Source organism: Zalophus californianus, chromosome 2 (assembly GCF_009762305.2).
Source record: "Zalophus californianus isolate mZalCal1 chromosome 2, mZalCal1.pri.v2, whole genome shotgun sequence".
Lineage (NCBI taxonomy): Eukaryota > Metazoa > Chordata > Mammalia > Carnivora > Otariidae > Zalophus > Zalophus californianus.
This window is the reverse complement of record NC_045596.1, coordinates 61740115-61755558: the sequence shown is the minus strand read 5'-3', so window position 1 is coordinate 61755558 and position 15444 is coordinate 61740115. Positions and strand designations below refer to the sequence as shown.

Below are 15444 nucleotides of genomic sequence, written 5' to 3'. Positions count from 1 at the left end.
CCAGTTGTGAAAAAACAAGTTGGGAGCTCAGTAAAGAGGGCTAGACCAAATAGGCTGAGAACCCTAAAAGGGAACAGATGAAACCATGTGTGCAGTTTCACACAGTAAGAGCATCTAGGAAGAAAAGCTATCAAATCCTGGAGGAACTGAAGAGGGTTTCAAGATTTGGAAAGCCACAAATAACTTTCACATCTCAACAAATCAGAATCTGCAAGCAGAATATACTACTATTTACACAAATGACTTAGTAAAAAGGGGAGGGTCATCCTCAAGCCAAGAGTCTCCGCTGGGAGGGTTAGGAAAACATGGCCATATCACTAAGGGAGAAGAGGTATTAGTATTACATGAAAACCACATTCAGCATATGATTTTCCAACCAACTAGAGAAAACAAAGGTCTACAAAAATCAAAAAGGGGGATCATATGCCCCCCTCGCCCAAAAACCCACCATGACTTGCAAAACAAGCCTAAGTCTTGGAAAAAGAGGTCCCATGAGCCAGAGGCTGGCAGGGTCAGTCATAGTACACTCCCTGGTTGTATTTGCCAAGCAACCTTCTCATAAGAATGTGGCCTGTCTGCAGAGAAATTGTATTGATCTTCAACCTGAGTATTCTGGTGTACTTGATACCTGTTGCCTTTCAGTATAAATAGGCATTCAGGTCAATACATCACTCTTTTGTTTCGCATGAGTCCACCCCAGAGAGAGGTCAATTCTCAAGTGACAGATTTGCTTTCAGTATCTCCACGGCTGAGGGCCAAACTGTGATGAAGAAATACTACCTAGGGGACTTCTGGTAACCAGATAGAGAGCTTACCTTGGAGGCACTCCAGCCTCACTTCAAGGCCTTCCTGCAAAAATACAGCAAGCGCTTTTTCTTTTGAACCAAAAAATTAAGAAACAATTACAAACAAGGAGTGTAATTCATTAATATTTTTATTTTGAGTTGCAATCTATTATTACTTCAAAAAGATCCACTTCAGAAAACATCCAATGGATGTTGACTTACCATTCAAAAAGTAAGTCATCAATGTATGATTTATAATACAGAATACACAATAAATTATATTTACATGCAATTACTAGACTACCACACACACAAGGTAAAAAAATACAGTATTTTTATGTACATTTTTTAAGATTTACATTTTCATATACAATTTATAAAGTTAAAAAAAATTCTCTGTACAAAATCTCATGTGTACAGAGTTTCTAAATCCCTATTCTTACGGCCGTACCACCACACAGATATGCTCCAAACTAGAATACTACAAACACTTTTTTTTTTAACTTCATGTTCAGTCTTGGCACCCATATACTAATATCATTATTTTTGAAATGTGAATTACAAAGGAAATAAACATAATCATGCAGACTTTTTGAATATAAGAAATAAAATATGCTACTAGATCAACATTTATCCATTCCACAGTTACCTAGTTCTCTTCAACTTCCTGCACTGCTTTCATACAGGTGCATGCATAACTAACAGATTATGGATTGTTTTAATAACATTAAAATAATACTATAGTCTGACAATACTTAGGTATTAAAAATGCAACTATCTAACAACCATAGCCTGTCGAGTATTTCTGCTTTAGCAGAAACTTCAATTAACACATTACATACTAAAATTCACAGAAATGTCAGTATTATAAGTTCTAAGTTTATAGAGTCTGCATCAGAGAGTAACTAATCATTTAAAAAACAACAAAACAAAAAGGTGTACGACAATGAAGAGTATATTCTCTGTTCTGAGACTGGAGAGTAGGGGAGATCTATGATAAACCATTAAAGGGTTATCCACGGTCCCTGCTAAGGAAGCACCTGTACACTCCCAATCTGTTTAAATAAAGACAGGTGAAGGCTTTATAAAAAGTTTAAGCTACACTATTCATCTTTAAAAATCTTCTTGAAAAGTAACAAATTGAAGGTATCAGCACCTTCCCTCCTCCCCCAAGTAGCTAAAGATCAATGAAAAAAATAAAGTGCCAATGTGTAAAACATTAATCGTTTAAGAGGCACTAACCCATTTGATGGCTTAGGATTAAATATGAAAATAGGCCAGATCTGATCTGAATAATAAATAGAAGGTAGGTATTCCAGTCTATGCAGTTTCTGCCTAGATGGGGGATGGACCAGAAAACTACCTACTCCCCCATTTATTGCTTTGAAACCTGTACACACACTTTATATTCTGACACAGACCAATTAGATTTCTAAGATGGAAAGCATAGTGTCTGTGCCACTTTGAAGTTGAAAAAGAAAGTGCACTCTTGATCACTGGAAGGAGAGCTGCTGAGACTCTCTTCACAACTCATATCTTCACAAGAGTCTTCACTAAAGGGAAGAAAAGAGACAAAGATTCCATTATTTAGAAAATAAGGTTTTAAAAGCCAAATAAAACTACTAAACAAGTATCTCCAGTCTCAGGATTTTTATATTCAAAATTTAAGATTTACAGAGACAAAATTTAACTTATAAGGATTTCCTAAAATGAATTGTAATTTATTGTAATTTCCTTAGAAAATACAGATTTTAAGAGATTTAGACAAATGACTATCTGCCAAACTATTATTCTTGTGCCAGTTAATAAATATCAGCAACTAACTGTACAATTCTAAGCATTTTAAATCCAGTAAGTGGAGACAAAGGACAACATATCTCCCATCACATAGTTTTGATGTCTTTCTTGCATTAATAATTGTATCCCTGACACTCTCAAACCAAGAAACCAGTAAGCTATAAAAATGAAACTTCTTGTTATCTCTAGAGCATGAAATAACCAAATTTGATAAAATTATTCCTTTTATGAACAAAAATTAACTCTGACCAAGACAATGGCATTTGACAAAATGGTAAAAATATCTAGAGAAGTCTAGAGACGTTGGTGGTGGTTCCCTTTATTTTCCAGTCATTTAACCCACAGCCTCTTCCTGAGGCACTGGATTAGGAATTCATACTAACCCTGAAAAGCTCAGAATGCCACTTCAGGTTTTGTTTGTTTTTAAACTAAACTGTATTTCAATGAGCAAGGAAGATGTGAAACAACCAGTTTTCAAAAAGGGAAGGAATGAAATAAGTCAGACAGGGGAAGGACAAACACTGTACGATCTCACTTACGTGTGGAATCTAAAAACGAGAAAAACAAAAACCAGAACTGCTAGATTCAGAGAACAGATTGGTGGTTGCCAGAGGAAGGGGATGAGAACAGGTGAAAGTCGTCAACAGGTACAAACTTCCAGTTACAAATCCTGGGGATGTAATATAGAGCATGTTTTGTTTTGTTTTGTTTTTAATAAAGAAAAAAAGGGGGGAATGTGGGGCATATACTTCTAAATCATCACCTACTTTAGTAAAACTACCTCTAGCTAATTTTCCCACCTGAAGAAATGATGCTATTGGAGTAGGGGCTTTCTCTAATACCCTGTAATATTCCCAGGTTCCATTTTGAGTATAAAACCAGTGTTACTTACTATGGGTAACTCTAATTAGTCAAGGAACCTGCTTACCTTTCACTTTCATCAAAACAACCCCCCTCTGGTATCGTTGGCAGCTCAGGAACACTGTAGTAGCTGTTGTGGAGGTTCTGGGCTGTGCGCCTTGAAACAATCCAAACCAATTTCTTAAGATCTGGTTTGCAACATTCAGGAGAAGAATATTCGGCTAGGCATTTAGAAACTAACTCCCTCCAATAAATGAACTCGGTGTCATTAACCTAGAAAAAATATTTTAATTAAGAGGTTAAATACCTTAGAATCACCCTATAATGCCTAAAATTTACTGAAGCCTGGCTCCCACCATCAGATATTATTTGATACGGGATGTGACCTGGGCATCAAGATTTCTTTAAAGCTCCGCAAGTGATTCTAATGAGCAGTCAAAATCTGGTAACCACTGGTTTAAAGGAGGAGCACTGTAGGTATAAATATTTTACAGAGAACCTAATAAAAATCTTTGCCTATTTTAAGAAAATACATTGACCTAAAAACATTAGGTTTGTTAACCAACCTATTAAGTATATTCTTTAATAGTCTCAATGAAAAGAATTTAACATAATTTAGGTTTCTATACCATAGCATTGTGCAGATTGCTAAAAGTATGCATTTACATTAAGACACCAGATGTATGCTAATGGAGAAGTTAGCAATATGACAGAAGAGGAATTTCTCCCAAAGAGCACAGTTCCTCCACCACTGAGGAGTGCCCCAGATTATTTCAATGAATAAATTTTCACTCAAGATATTTCCAGATGGGGAATCTGGGTGGCTCAGTTGGTTAAGCATCTGCTTTCCGCTCAGGTCACGATCCCAGGGTCCTGGGATGGAACCCTGCATGGCACTCCCTGATCAGTGGGGAGTCTGCTTCTCCCTCTCCCTGCCACTCCAATTGTGCTCTGTGTCAAATAAAATCTTTAAAAAAATATATTTCCAGATATTATAAAAGGTTTAAATTAAAACTAACAAATTCATGATTTAAATGAAAGCTAGAGGGGCGCCTGGGTGGCTCAGTCATTAAGCGTCTGCCTTCAGCTTGGGTCATGGTCCCAGGGTCCTGGGATCAAGCCCCGCATCGGGCTCCCTGCTCAACAGGAGGCCTGCTTCTCCCTCTCCCACTCCCCCTGCTTGTGTGCTCCCTCTCTCACTGTGTCTGTCAAATAAACAAAAATCTTTGAAATAAATAAATAAATAAAAGCTACAAGTTATCTGCCAAAAACAAAATGCTTCACAATACTTTCATCACAAACAGAAAATTTTATATCATCTTTGTCTCCACTACCACCTAATTCAGCTACATCTTGACCCCCTTGTAATCTGGCAGTCCCGCTTCTCATTCTACGGACGCCTCCTTCTAGGTATCTAAAAACCTCCTTCAATTCTTTTTACACTGGGTCTTTCATCAAAATTCAGTACTCCTGACTTGCAATACTTCTTGAAAACCTTTTTCCAACCTGACAATGCACTTGTCTCATGGACCCTCCTTCCCTTGCCTCCTAAGGGGGAAACCACCAACAATGAAAACCCAGAGTTTCAACTAACCCCTAAGCAAAGAACTCCCACAAGTTTCTTATGGTTTCTACTATTATTTCTTCATGAGAAATTTCAAATCTCAATCTCCAATTTATCTTCTGAATTTTTATTCCAGGCTGCCAAATATCTGCTAAATACCTACCCACCTGAAAGACCTACAAGAACCTAAAATCATACTTCTCCGGTCACAAATTAATTTCTCTCAAACTTCCCTTGATGATATCCAATATTCTCCCCATCATTAGGTTCAAATCTTGGCCATTTGTGACTCCTTGTCTCATTTCCATGCTTGGCTTCTAAAACTACTATTTGAGTTGGATATCCTTACTCCTGCTTGTGACTATCACCTAGACATTCTAACACTAAGCCTACATTAAATAATTCCCAAACCCTTCTAGTCCACCAGCTTCCTGACCACAAGCCTTTGCTACCCAAACTTTCATTGTCTAAGATTCTTTTGGTCCAACCAGTCAGAGTGCCTTTCACAGTCTGCCCTACTTCTGTGCTAACGAAACGCCAAAGCACTCCCTATTAGTATTAACACCCCTTACTGAAAAACTTATTGGGCCGGCCAGACTAAGAGATTTAAAAAGAAAAACATGGCTAAGTTATTTTGGTAATGCTACTAATGGGATGATGATTCAGCCCTACAGATGTAATGGACTGCCATTAGCATATTTACTAAGTCTACTTCCTAGTATGTATTTTAGAACAATGTGCACGTAGCAATGTGGACCACTGTGTTACCAACTGGTGAGAATACCAGAGAAGGGACAAAACATCTGAACACAGAAGCTACGCTAAGTGATCAGGTTCCCCTTCTAGCTTAATACTGTCTGCGTCAAAGCTGCATTTTGAGAACCTGAACACTTGAGATACAAGAAAAAAGTATAAAAGTTAAAAGCCCCATAAATTATTACTTAATGTTTAAATCACTACAGGGGCAAAAAAATGAAACATTAGGAGAGAAATTTGCTTTAAAGAATAAGAACTGAAGATAATTTACCTTGGAATGTTTTTTAACAAGCAGAAGAATTTCCAGTAATTCAATGGATTTCAAAGTTTCTACTTCCAAATTGAGAAGGCACAAAGCTAACACAGATGGCTAAAAAAAATAAATAAATAAATAAAAGTATTTTTTAAAAAATTCAAAATAGAAACAGTGAGACATATGTAAGCAAGCAATCAACTTACTTTTGCTTTTGAAAAGATAAGTCGGCAGTTGCAAGCTTTCAGCTGAGCTTCTAGTTTATCTAGACTAAGTATTTCTTTCCTATACAATGAAAACATAAGACAAAATATTTATTTATTAAACTTCCGAAGATTTAAATGATTTTATGAACTTGCTGTTGAAAACTCAAGTTGCAAATTTAGAGGAGTAAAAATATAAATTTCACTGGCATTGTAATGGTTAGCTACAGGGATGCTAAAGTACAAAATTTTTATTTGTAATCCCACTGACCTTTCTGATGTATGACAAAGTACAATAGTATGGTATAAGTGCAAAAAGTTTAAGGCAGTAGTTGCTTCCAATTCATAGTGCAATTTTTCTGAAATTATTTTTTCCATCCGTTTTATGTCAGAAGCAGTACATTTACATTGACTAATCCGGATTACATCATGAGTGGATGGAATATTGCATTCTTCTTCAACTATTCTAGCAGCCAGCAAAAAACAACAGACTCCAATGCAAGACAAATGTTTAGGTTTCACCTGAAAAACAAAAGAACAAAGGCTTCTTCTAACAACTGTCACTCTGATTTAGCAAAGCAGGCACTTAAAAGATTATAATGATGTCCCTAACTCTTAAGACAGAACACAATCTAGCTGCTTCAAGTACTTACCCTCATTCACAATTATACTTAACCATTTTTACATTTTAAACTGAGCTAACTTCCCCTTAAAAAAAGCATTTTAAGCATTTAAATTAAGTAATTTAAATGCAAATTCATAAGGTAGGTTTCTAACACTGAATCATACTTTGTGTTTCAAACATGAAATTCGTAACAGTACAGTCTCCCCCAAAATAAATTAAGCCTTTCAACACGGAGACAATATATACTTCTTTGGATATAAACATAATACATGCGACTTATTTTTTTATCTTCTTCTCTATTTATCTTTTTTTTAAATTTTTTTTTAAAGATTTTATTTATTTTTCAACAGAGAGAGAGAGAGACAGCGAGAGAGAGAACACAAGCAGGGGGAGTGGGAGAGGGAGAAGCAGGCTTCCCGCTGAGCGGGGAGCCCGATGCGGGACTCGATCCCAGGACCCTGGGATCATGACCTGAGCCGAAGGCAGACGCTTAACGACTGAGCCACCCAGGCGCCCTCTCTATTTATCTTTAAGTATCATCCCACATTTCAATGCAAATTTGCCCAAGAGAAATATTGCATCAGTTGTGCAGAGCAGAGCATATGTAAAAGCTGCCAAGGACAGATGGCTGCCTTTTTCTTTTCAGTGCCCTGAAAACTGACCCAGCAGCTGACAGCAATCCTATTGGCAGAAGAATCACCACATTTTTCTAACAGTTGCTGGTTAATAAGATACGGCTCCCTGCTATGAAAAGACTTCTCACAGGGAAGGCAGTTAGGTCACCTTTAATATACTGCTATACTTCCATTTGTCATGTTTCGTATTAAAAACAACTAAGCTCCAAGAGAAATGTGATGGGAGATAAAAATATAAAAACCTTATTTTGAGGACTGTACATGTATATAGGAAATACCTAAAAAACAGTGGTCTCCGTTTTGTCACATCTTCAAAAAGAAGGTATATAAACGGTAACAGCAAAACCTAACTTAAAATACAACACAGTTAATTCTGTAGTCTCTCACTCTGGCACTGAAAATCACAATTCCAATTAAAAATGTTTATATGTAGTGACATAATTACATTCACTTGTCAAACATTTATCTAACCCTTGTATGTTAGGCACTGTGCTGGGCACTAGGTTTAGAAATATAAAGATGCATATACAAAAATGATTACATACCTTCATAAGAGCCAAGAATCTATCTAAAATATTGACAGCCAGGACAAAAGTTTCAGTGCAAGATCCAAAAAAGTTGGTTAAACTCCTTAAATCTTCTACTTTGGCATTTCTCAATCTTGGACACAAAGTATTATCATCCTGCAATAAAAACCAAGAGCCAAAGTTATGACTTTTTTAGAACTAGATGGATAAATACACACAATTAGATTCAAATAAGGTAATTTTTTTTCTTAACCTTCAAGAATATGGGAGGAAAGAGTATTTAACTAATGATGCACTTTTTCAGACACAAGACACAAATATATATATCATGGCTTTTTAAAAATATACGGCATAAAAGAGCTTCAGCAATCCAATATAAAGTGAACTGTTGTCACCCTTCCAGAGGGTTAGAGCAAATGTAATTCCCCTATAATGGAGACAGTTTGTTTTATTAAAAAAAAAACAAAAACACCAAAAATTCTACTGTAAAGTATTTCATGGGCAGAGGGTATTTCCACAGATGAATTACTCAGTTCCCAGGGAGTGTCCCACCCAGAAGCTGCAGGTTGGGGGTGCCACATTTGAAGAAACACTTCTCTAGAGTTAGTATCACTCTCATTCTTGCATAACCCTGTAAGATTTATCTTACTATTCTAGAAGACAAATTTTGGTCTTAAGAAACTTTGCAGCCTTTAATCTTGATTCAACTGGGGCGGGGGGGGGGGGGGGGGGGGAGTCATCCTTCTCCAAGCCCTATCAGCTGCTTGAGCAAGAAGATATCTTTTCTGGGAGCTTACCTCCGGGGTAGCCTCGATCAAGCTTAGCCCTTTTTCTCGAGGTTGGAATCTCTGTTCCTGTTCTAGATAGAGGTTCAACAATCCGAAGAGCTGGACCCCTTCACGACCCGCCAAATATTCTGCCCCCAAATCCTTCATCTGCAGCAAAGACACCACGCAGTTAGAGGGTACCCTGGGGGAAAGGTTAACAGGGGGGAGTGGGCAGAAAAGAGCTAGTGCCAATACCTCCAGGGAGAGGCGCCCCAGCACACCCCGGCGGGCAGCGGGTGAGGGCATCGGTCACGTCCTCCAGAAGCCCAACGCAATCCTCCCCCACCTCCAGGGAGGTGTGGCAGGAGGAGGGGCCGCGGTCTGGTCCGCCGGCCAGCGCTCCGTCAGACCCGCCGGCCCCGGCCTCTTGGCCGTTTCAGAAAGAGGAAACTGTCCCGGGGCGGCGGTGTCCGGACAGCCGCCCCACCTGAAGCCCTGTGGGGAGGGGCTTCTCCCCGCAGAAAGCTCCCGGGGCAGCTACGGCAGTGGGTCTTGGGGTGGGCGCTTCGCACAATAGGGGGGAGGGGAGAGAAAGTCTCGCGACTGAACAAAGAACCGGAGGGAGGAGACTCCCGAGCCCCGCCTCTCCCGGGGAGCCCAGCTCCAGAAGCCCCTTTCGCTGGAGTCCAGCCCCCAAGCCTTTCCCATCCGCTACCGCAGAGCCTACTCCGGAACCACCCGAGTGGCAAGACCGTGATCCGAGAGAGCAGTAGGGTGGCGTGGCCCATCAGTCGGGGGGACAGACGTTCGGCCCACCCCGTGCCCGGACAACACCCGTCCATCCACTGAGGCCCAGGTTCCTCAAACTGTGCTGAGCCCCGGGGCTGTCAATCCAGGAAGCACCACCCCAGCGAGCCCCCGTGACAAAATGGGGGGGGGGTGCAACCAAAGAATTGTCTTCAGCCTCCTCGACTCTACTCCTACCTCCAACATTTTTCCACGTCCAGTGCCCACTCTCCCGTCTGAGGGTAGGACCGGAGTCGCTCCCGGGGCTGAGGAATGGGTACTCCGACACCACCAACCCCCACCAAGTCCCAGCCACGAACAAAGAAACCCCGCGATCCCCCGCGAGCCCACTCACCGTGCCGGAGACGCGCCTCCACCAGCCTGCGGCGTCACGGTCCAGGGAAGACTGGGCGCGGCGGGGACGTCCGAACCCGTCTCCGGAGGTCAGGGACCCGCCGCCTCAGCGGTGCCCCCGGACAGGCATCGGACCCTCCCCCCCCGCCACCGCCTCCTCGCCCTCACAACCCGAGCTTCATCCCGCTCCCTGTGCGCCCACCCTCCAGCTGGGGCGCAGCGCCGGCCCCTCAAACCCTGCCCCTCTGCCGGCACCGCTGCCTCCACAGCGGAGGCCGAAGCAAACCCCTTGTTTTTGTTTTTGAGTTTTCGACGCCCCCAAGGGGGCGGGGCACGTGACTCCCCGCGGAGGGATCCTCGGCTTCCGCAAAAGACTTTGAAAAAGAGTCCCGCCCCTATACTACTGTCCCCAGCCGTATTTGTGCCCTCCTCCCCTCGCCTTTGCTTTGCCGAGCCACTCCTCCCTCTCGGTCTCAGGGCGGAGGGTGGAATCTAAGAGTCGGCTTTCTCCGATTGACCCTGAAGGGGAAAGGAAAAGGAGTGAATACGTTTGAGAGGCGGAAGGAGATAGTTTCTGGTCGCATTGCACCTTTTAAAGGTCCCCATTTGTTTTGTTTTCGCTGTTTTGAAAAGTCCGCCCAAAGCAGCCCCCTCTCCGATTGGATACTGGTAGAGGGATCAGACTGCTGAGCATCTGATGCACTCTCGAATCTGGATTGGCTGACTGATTAGCCTTCGAGCCCTCTGATTGGCTTTCGTCTTATCCAGAGCTTCTATCTTCCTTGGGACCTTAGCAACTCTGGGGTCTGGATTGCGCATGCCTGATAGCGCCGAAGGAATTTATAGACCTGACCCTGGGGTCTAGCCCTTCCCACCCCCACCTCCCCCACCTCCATTGGTTCCTGCCGTATGCTACTCGTACCTCCCGGGAACTGTAATAGCTAGGAACCCTTTATTTTGTTCAGCGGGTCCATTTTGCTGTAAGAGTCAAGTTATTATAAAATTGTCGGGGTGTTTACTGAAATTTTTACGAGTAAAATGCTCTCATCTCTCGTATTTGCTTTAGAGTTTTTCGTACCAAGAGGAAAAAAAATGGAGATGGGAGGTGAAATGCGATTGGCAAAAAGTTAAGAGTTGGTGAGGGTGGGTGATTGGTACAAGAGCGTTTGTTGTAACTATTCTTTTTAATTTGATGTGCCTTGAAATTTTTCTGTAATAAAAATAAATGTACAAGGGGGGACTTAAAAGGAAAAACTTAACCTGTGCATACTGATGAGGGCACATAAACATTTAATAATTATAATATCTTGCCTCCAGAGGTTGTAATTGTGCTGTTGTTTTAATGAAAACTCCCAGAGGCTTCTTGGTCCTCAGTCACCCATAAATTATCATTTATTGTCCATTATAATTAACATTATTAAGAGGCGACACCTCTTCTGAGGCGAGCAAAAAGCAGAACAAGAGTGCCTTAGGCTAGAGAAACCTTCACACAGAACATCTTTGGGGGATGTAAGAGACTCCCTTCTAATATATATGGTTACTTTTTTTACTTTCTTCCTCCTCAGTCCCTGGCCACTGTCAGCCAAATACACAAAGCAGTAAATAGCATGTTCTTGAGTTCTAATCTAAATAATCAAATCCAAGGAACAGATTTCTCTGTGAATTGTTTTGTTACTTGTAAAATATGAGAAGGCACACAACACAGCTTTAGAAGCAATTTTATCTTCTTTCCAGAGCAGCTGAAGAATTTTAGAAATAGATCCCTTTACATATTTGCTGGGACTAGACACGGGAGTCTGGAGCTCAGAGCAACTTGGGGAAAGGGGAACTGGAAGAGAAAAAACCTATTTCAGGGAGATGTGGCCTTGTTCGGGATTTTGGGAAAGAAATAAAATTACATTAACAGATTACTTTCAAATGGTTTACAGGTTGCCTAATTTTGTGCACAATTTGTGTGATCTTTTAAACATTATTAAAATTATTGTTTTTATTTGACATAAACTTTTTTGCTGGAAAACATGAATGAGGGTATGCAAATGACATGGAAAATAAAGCTAAGATTAGAATTCCACAGATAACAGCTCATTGCAGTATATAAAGAGGCTCCAGAGAGAGACAGAAAGCAGCTGGACAGAAAACATGCACCATGAGAGAAAGGAGAGTTTGTGGCCAAAACATGAAGGAGGTTGGGACTTTTTCAAGTAAGAGGGCAAAGGTAGAAAAGGAACATAAGATAGAAAATAAGTGATGTGAAAGAGGAAATGTAAAATTATGTGGTAGAAGATTTTTTAAATAGAGATGGCATAAGACAAAAAGGAAGAGATTAAGAAATAAGAAATTATCCTTGACTTAGATCACTGACTGTTAGAAAGTTATACAAAATGTATTCTATATGATATTTCATAATTGGTATTTTTTTGTATCTTTTATCAGGCAGCCTTTTGAATGATGAGCAGTTTTCTAAGAATGCAACAAGAAAGCTTGCTAAGTGGTGTTCAGTTTCCTGGTTTCTTGGCAGGCCCTGTTTAGTACAGGAGAAAAGACTGATCAAATTGTCCAATATGGAGCCCTTTATCCACTTCAGTCCATTTACCTTTTTAAGGTAAAGGAAATAGCAATCATTAAAAAATATTGGCCAGGTATAACTACTTGAACATCATCCTTTTTTTCAAAATACCTCCTTTCAACAATGATGATATTCTGGGGGAGAAGATGATGCAAGTTTTCTCCTTTTGTTCTGCTGATTTTTTTGATTGGTTGTTATTACAGCCTTCATTTTTTCATTTTTCCCTCTTTCTTTTTATTTCTTTTTTTTTTTTTAAATGACAGACTTTCTCCGGGCTCTATTTTTCTGTCTTTATCACTTTGGTTTACTTTGCTACAGCTGTGGGTCTTGTTTATTTAAAGGACATTCTCCCCTAGGCACCTGTCCGCTACCTTTCAGTCCTTCCTCAGCTTTCTTGTGGGTGAATTTCGTGCATCAGGCACACGTACAAAATAGGGAATCGGACCTCTGGCAGTCCCCAGGAAGGACTTTGAGGGGATTTATTTCATTAGAAGATACTTGGTCTCCTATAGCACAACGGGATTGGGTGATACCCTGTCCCCAGTGGTTACTGGGGGGGAAGGACAGACATGGACCTTGTTGTCCTCAGTGACATCTGAGACTATGAAACTAGAAGGTGGGCACAGAGCAGGAAATAAGCAGTAGCACAGCTACAGCAACAATGCCTTCATTCAGTGAATCCTTGACTTCTGAGGAGTGTCCTTCAAACCACTCAACACTTCAGCTTCTACCTTGGAAAGAAAATAGAGTATCCGCAAAGCAGCTCTGCAACGGCTGCCCTTCATGCTATATACTTGGACTTCCCTGAACTTCGTAAGGCATCCAAATTGCCTTATAACTGTTTGGATAGCATCCTTCTCCTCACAAGTGAAAGTTTTAAACAATAAATCCCAACTTTTTATTTAACATTTAATGAATATATACTCAATGCCAGGCATGGTACTAGGCCTCAGGGATACAAAAATAGGTAGATAAAACAGAGTCCCACAACATGCCCTGGTACATCTGAGGTGTAAGGCAAAAGCTCTAACCAAGGAATCAGAACACCTGACTTTGAGTCCCAGCTTTCTTACTTAATAGAAATAGCACCTTAAATACCTTGAATAATGTGAATTGTTCTGAACCTCAATTTTCTAATCCAAAAAACAAATAGGGGGGAATAATCACCAGGGGGTAATTGTTTCTTCTTCATATGTAAAGATTAAATAAAAACATTGGGTTTTTTTTTTTAAAGATTTTATTTATTTATTTGAGAGAAAGAGAGAGAGAGCGTGTGAGCAAGCATGAGTTGGGGGGCGGGCAGAGGGAGAAGCAGACTCCCTGCCAAGCACGGAGCCAGACATGGGGCACGACATGGGGCTCGACATGGGGCTTGACATGGGGCTCAATCCCAGGACCCTGAGATCATGACCTGAGCCAAAGGCAGGCGTTTAATCCACTGAGCCACTCAGGGTCCCTAGATAAAAACATTTGTAAAAGTACTTTTACTGTATATACCTTCCGTGTTAGGACTTGCACAATGCTGTGACTTCTTGAGGGAAAAGAAAGGACCATCCCTAACTTTATCAAAGGAATTCGTAGAAAGCAGCCTTGAAAGGAAAGAACCTCATATCAGGACTGGTAAAGCTGACATAATGCCACATTCCCTTTCCCATCCATTTACTATTTCTGGCTCCATGCCTTGGCTATTTTCTGTCACTGAGGTGTTTTGCAGCCCCAAACTCCCTGTTTAGATTAACCTTTCTAGGAGAACCTAGCAAAGGGGACAGGAATGCTTGCTGGAGGGAAAGGAACAGGGCAAGCATAAACTAACCTGGGGTGCCGTCTTGAAGTGATTCAGCTTTTTCAACCAAGTGCTCATTTTTTTTTTAATCTGAGCTTGAAAGAATGAGACAATTTACATGCAGACAATTAATCCCTTTCTTCAAGCAATCAGCAGAATAAATGAGCAAACATCTCATATATTCTGCTTTGTGACTTTCTCATGGACAAACTCCAAATCTGAAATTAGCAAATTCAACATTTATAATCTATTTACTATATAGATATCTTGTTACTGTTGTTGTCAATGATGGAAGCGTGTTGTATCTTTCTGAGTGTTTATCTACGCAAGGGTTAGTGATATTCATAACACAGTTAATTCGCAGATAGTGGTGTGCTCAGTCTCGTAATTGTGGGGCTTAACCCACACCATAGAGACCTTCTGAATGAGCGCAGCAGGTTTTCCAGCCAGCCAGGTTAGGCCCTCCCAGTTCCACTAGCCTGCAAGTGAGTTAGCCTTATACAACTATCTCTGAAACCCTTGAACTAAATGTGCATTTGACCTCAGCATCCCAACTCATTATTTTAGTATCCAGAGCTCTTTCTGTTAGGCTAAAAGTTAACTGAAACAAATGGCGTAGCTTTGACATGGCATTGAGAGACTGCTAAAGGAGTATGCCACTGATAATATGGCAATGCTTGAAATCAGAACTGATTATCTCAAAATGGTGGGTCTGTCTCAACGCAAATATACTTTCAGTGACCCAGGTTGCATTATGTTATTATTTACATAACACATTATTCTTTTATGATTTGTTCTGAGAACCATAACCTAAGTCAGATATTTCCTATTCTTTCTTGCCATCACAGTGCTATGGGAAGTTGATACTGTCAGCAAAGAATCATTTAGGAAACATCTGCTGAATATATCATCTTAGTCCTAAAGGAAGTTTTCATTTTCTGCGAAAGTAATTATCTCTTATTTTGATCTCAAATGAAAAGGCAATTGACATTTAAGATGATATGAAGAAGTAATATAAGCTTGAATTTTGCTTTTGTTAGTACTTTAAAGTGTCTTAAAAATGAAGGGTTTTTTTTTAATTTCTAAAAAGAAAGATAGCTTTATATCCAAGATCCTTGGATTGCCTAATTGCATATGTTAGTATGCTATTTAACCACATTCTGAATAAGAAATTCTGGCTAC

The 15444-nt window shown here is 40.5% G+C and overlaps 1 protein-coding gene across 3 annotated transcripts; it reads right to left on the bottom strand.

The window, feature by feature from the left end:
* Nucleotides 1-916: 916 nt before the first annotated feature.
* Nucleotides 917-10233, bottom strand: CCNG2 (cyclin G2). Of its 3 annotated transcripts, XM_027600210.2 has the most exons (10): nucleotides 9915-10233; nucleotides 9029-9337; nucleotides 8804-8941; nucleotides 8025-8162; nucleotides 6491-6741; nucleotides 6223-6301; nucleotides 6035-6133; nucleotides 3511-3716; nucleotides 3122-3252; nucleotides 2204-2338 (listed from the first exon to the last, which is right to left on the bottom strand). In XM_027600210.2, the coding sequence occupies exons 2-9, from the start codon at nucleotides 9077-9079 to the stop codon at nucleotides 3168-3170; spliced, it is 1047 nt and encodes a 348-aa protein (XP_027456011.1). In that variant the 5' UTR covers nucleotides 9080-9337; nucleotides 9915-10233; the 3' UTR covers nucleotides 2204-2338; nucleotides 3122-3167. The 3 variants fall into 3 exon arrangements, with proteins under 3 accessions (XP_027456010.1, XP_027456012.1, XP_027456011.1); XM_027600209.2 differs by lacking the exon at nucleotides 3122-3252 and having other exon boundaries at nucleotides 917-2338; nucleotides 9915-10230; XM_027600211.2 differs by lacking the exons at nucleotides 3122-3252; nucleotides 9029-9337 and having other exon boundaries at nucleotides 917-2338; nucleotides 9915-10230.
* Nucleotides 10234-15444: the final 5211 nt, after the last annotated feature.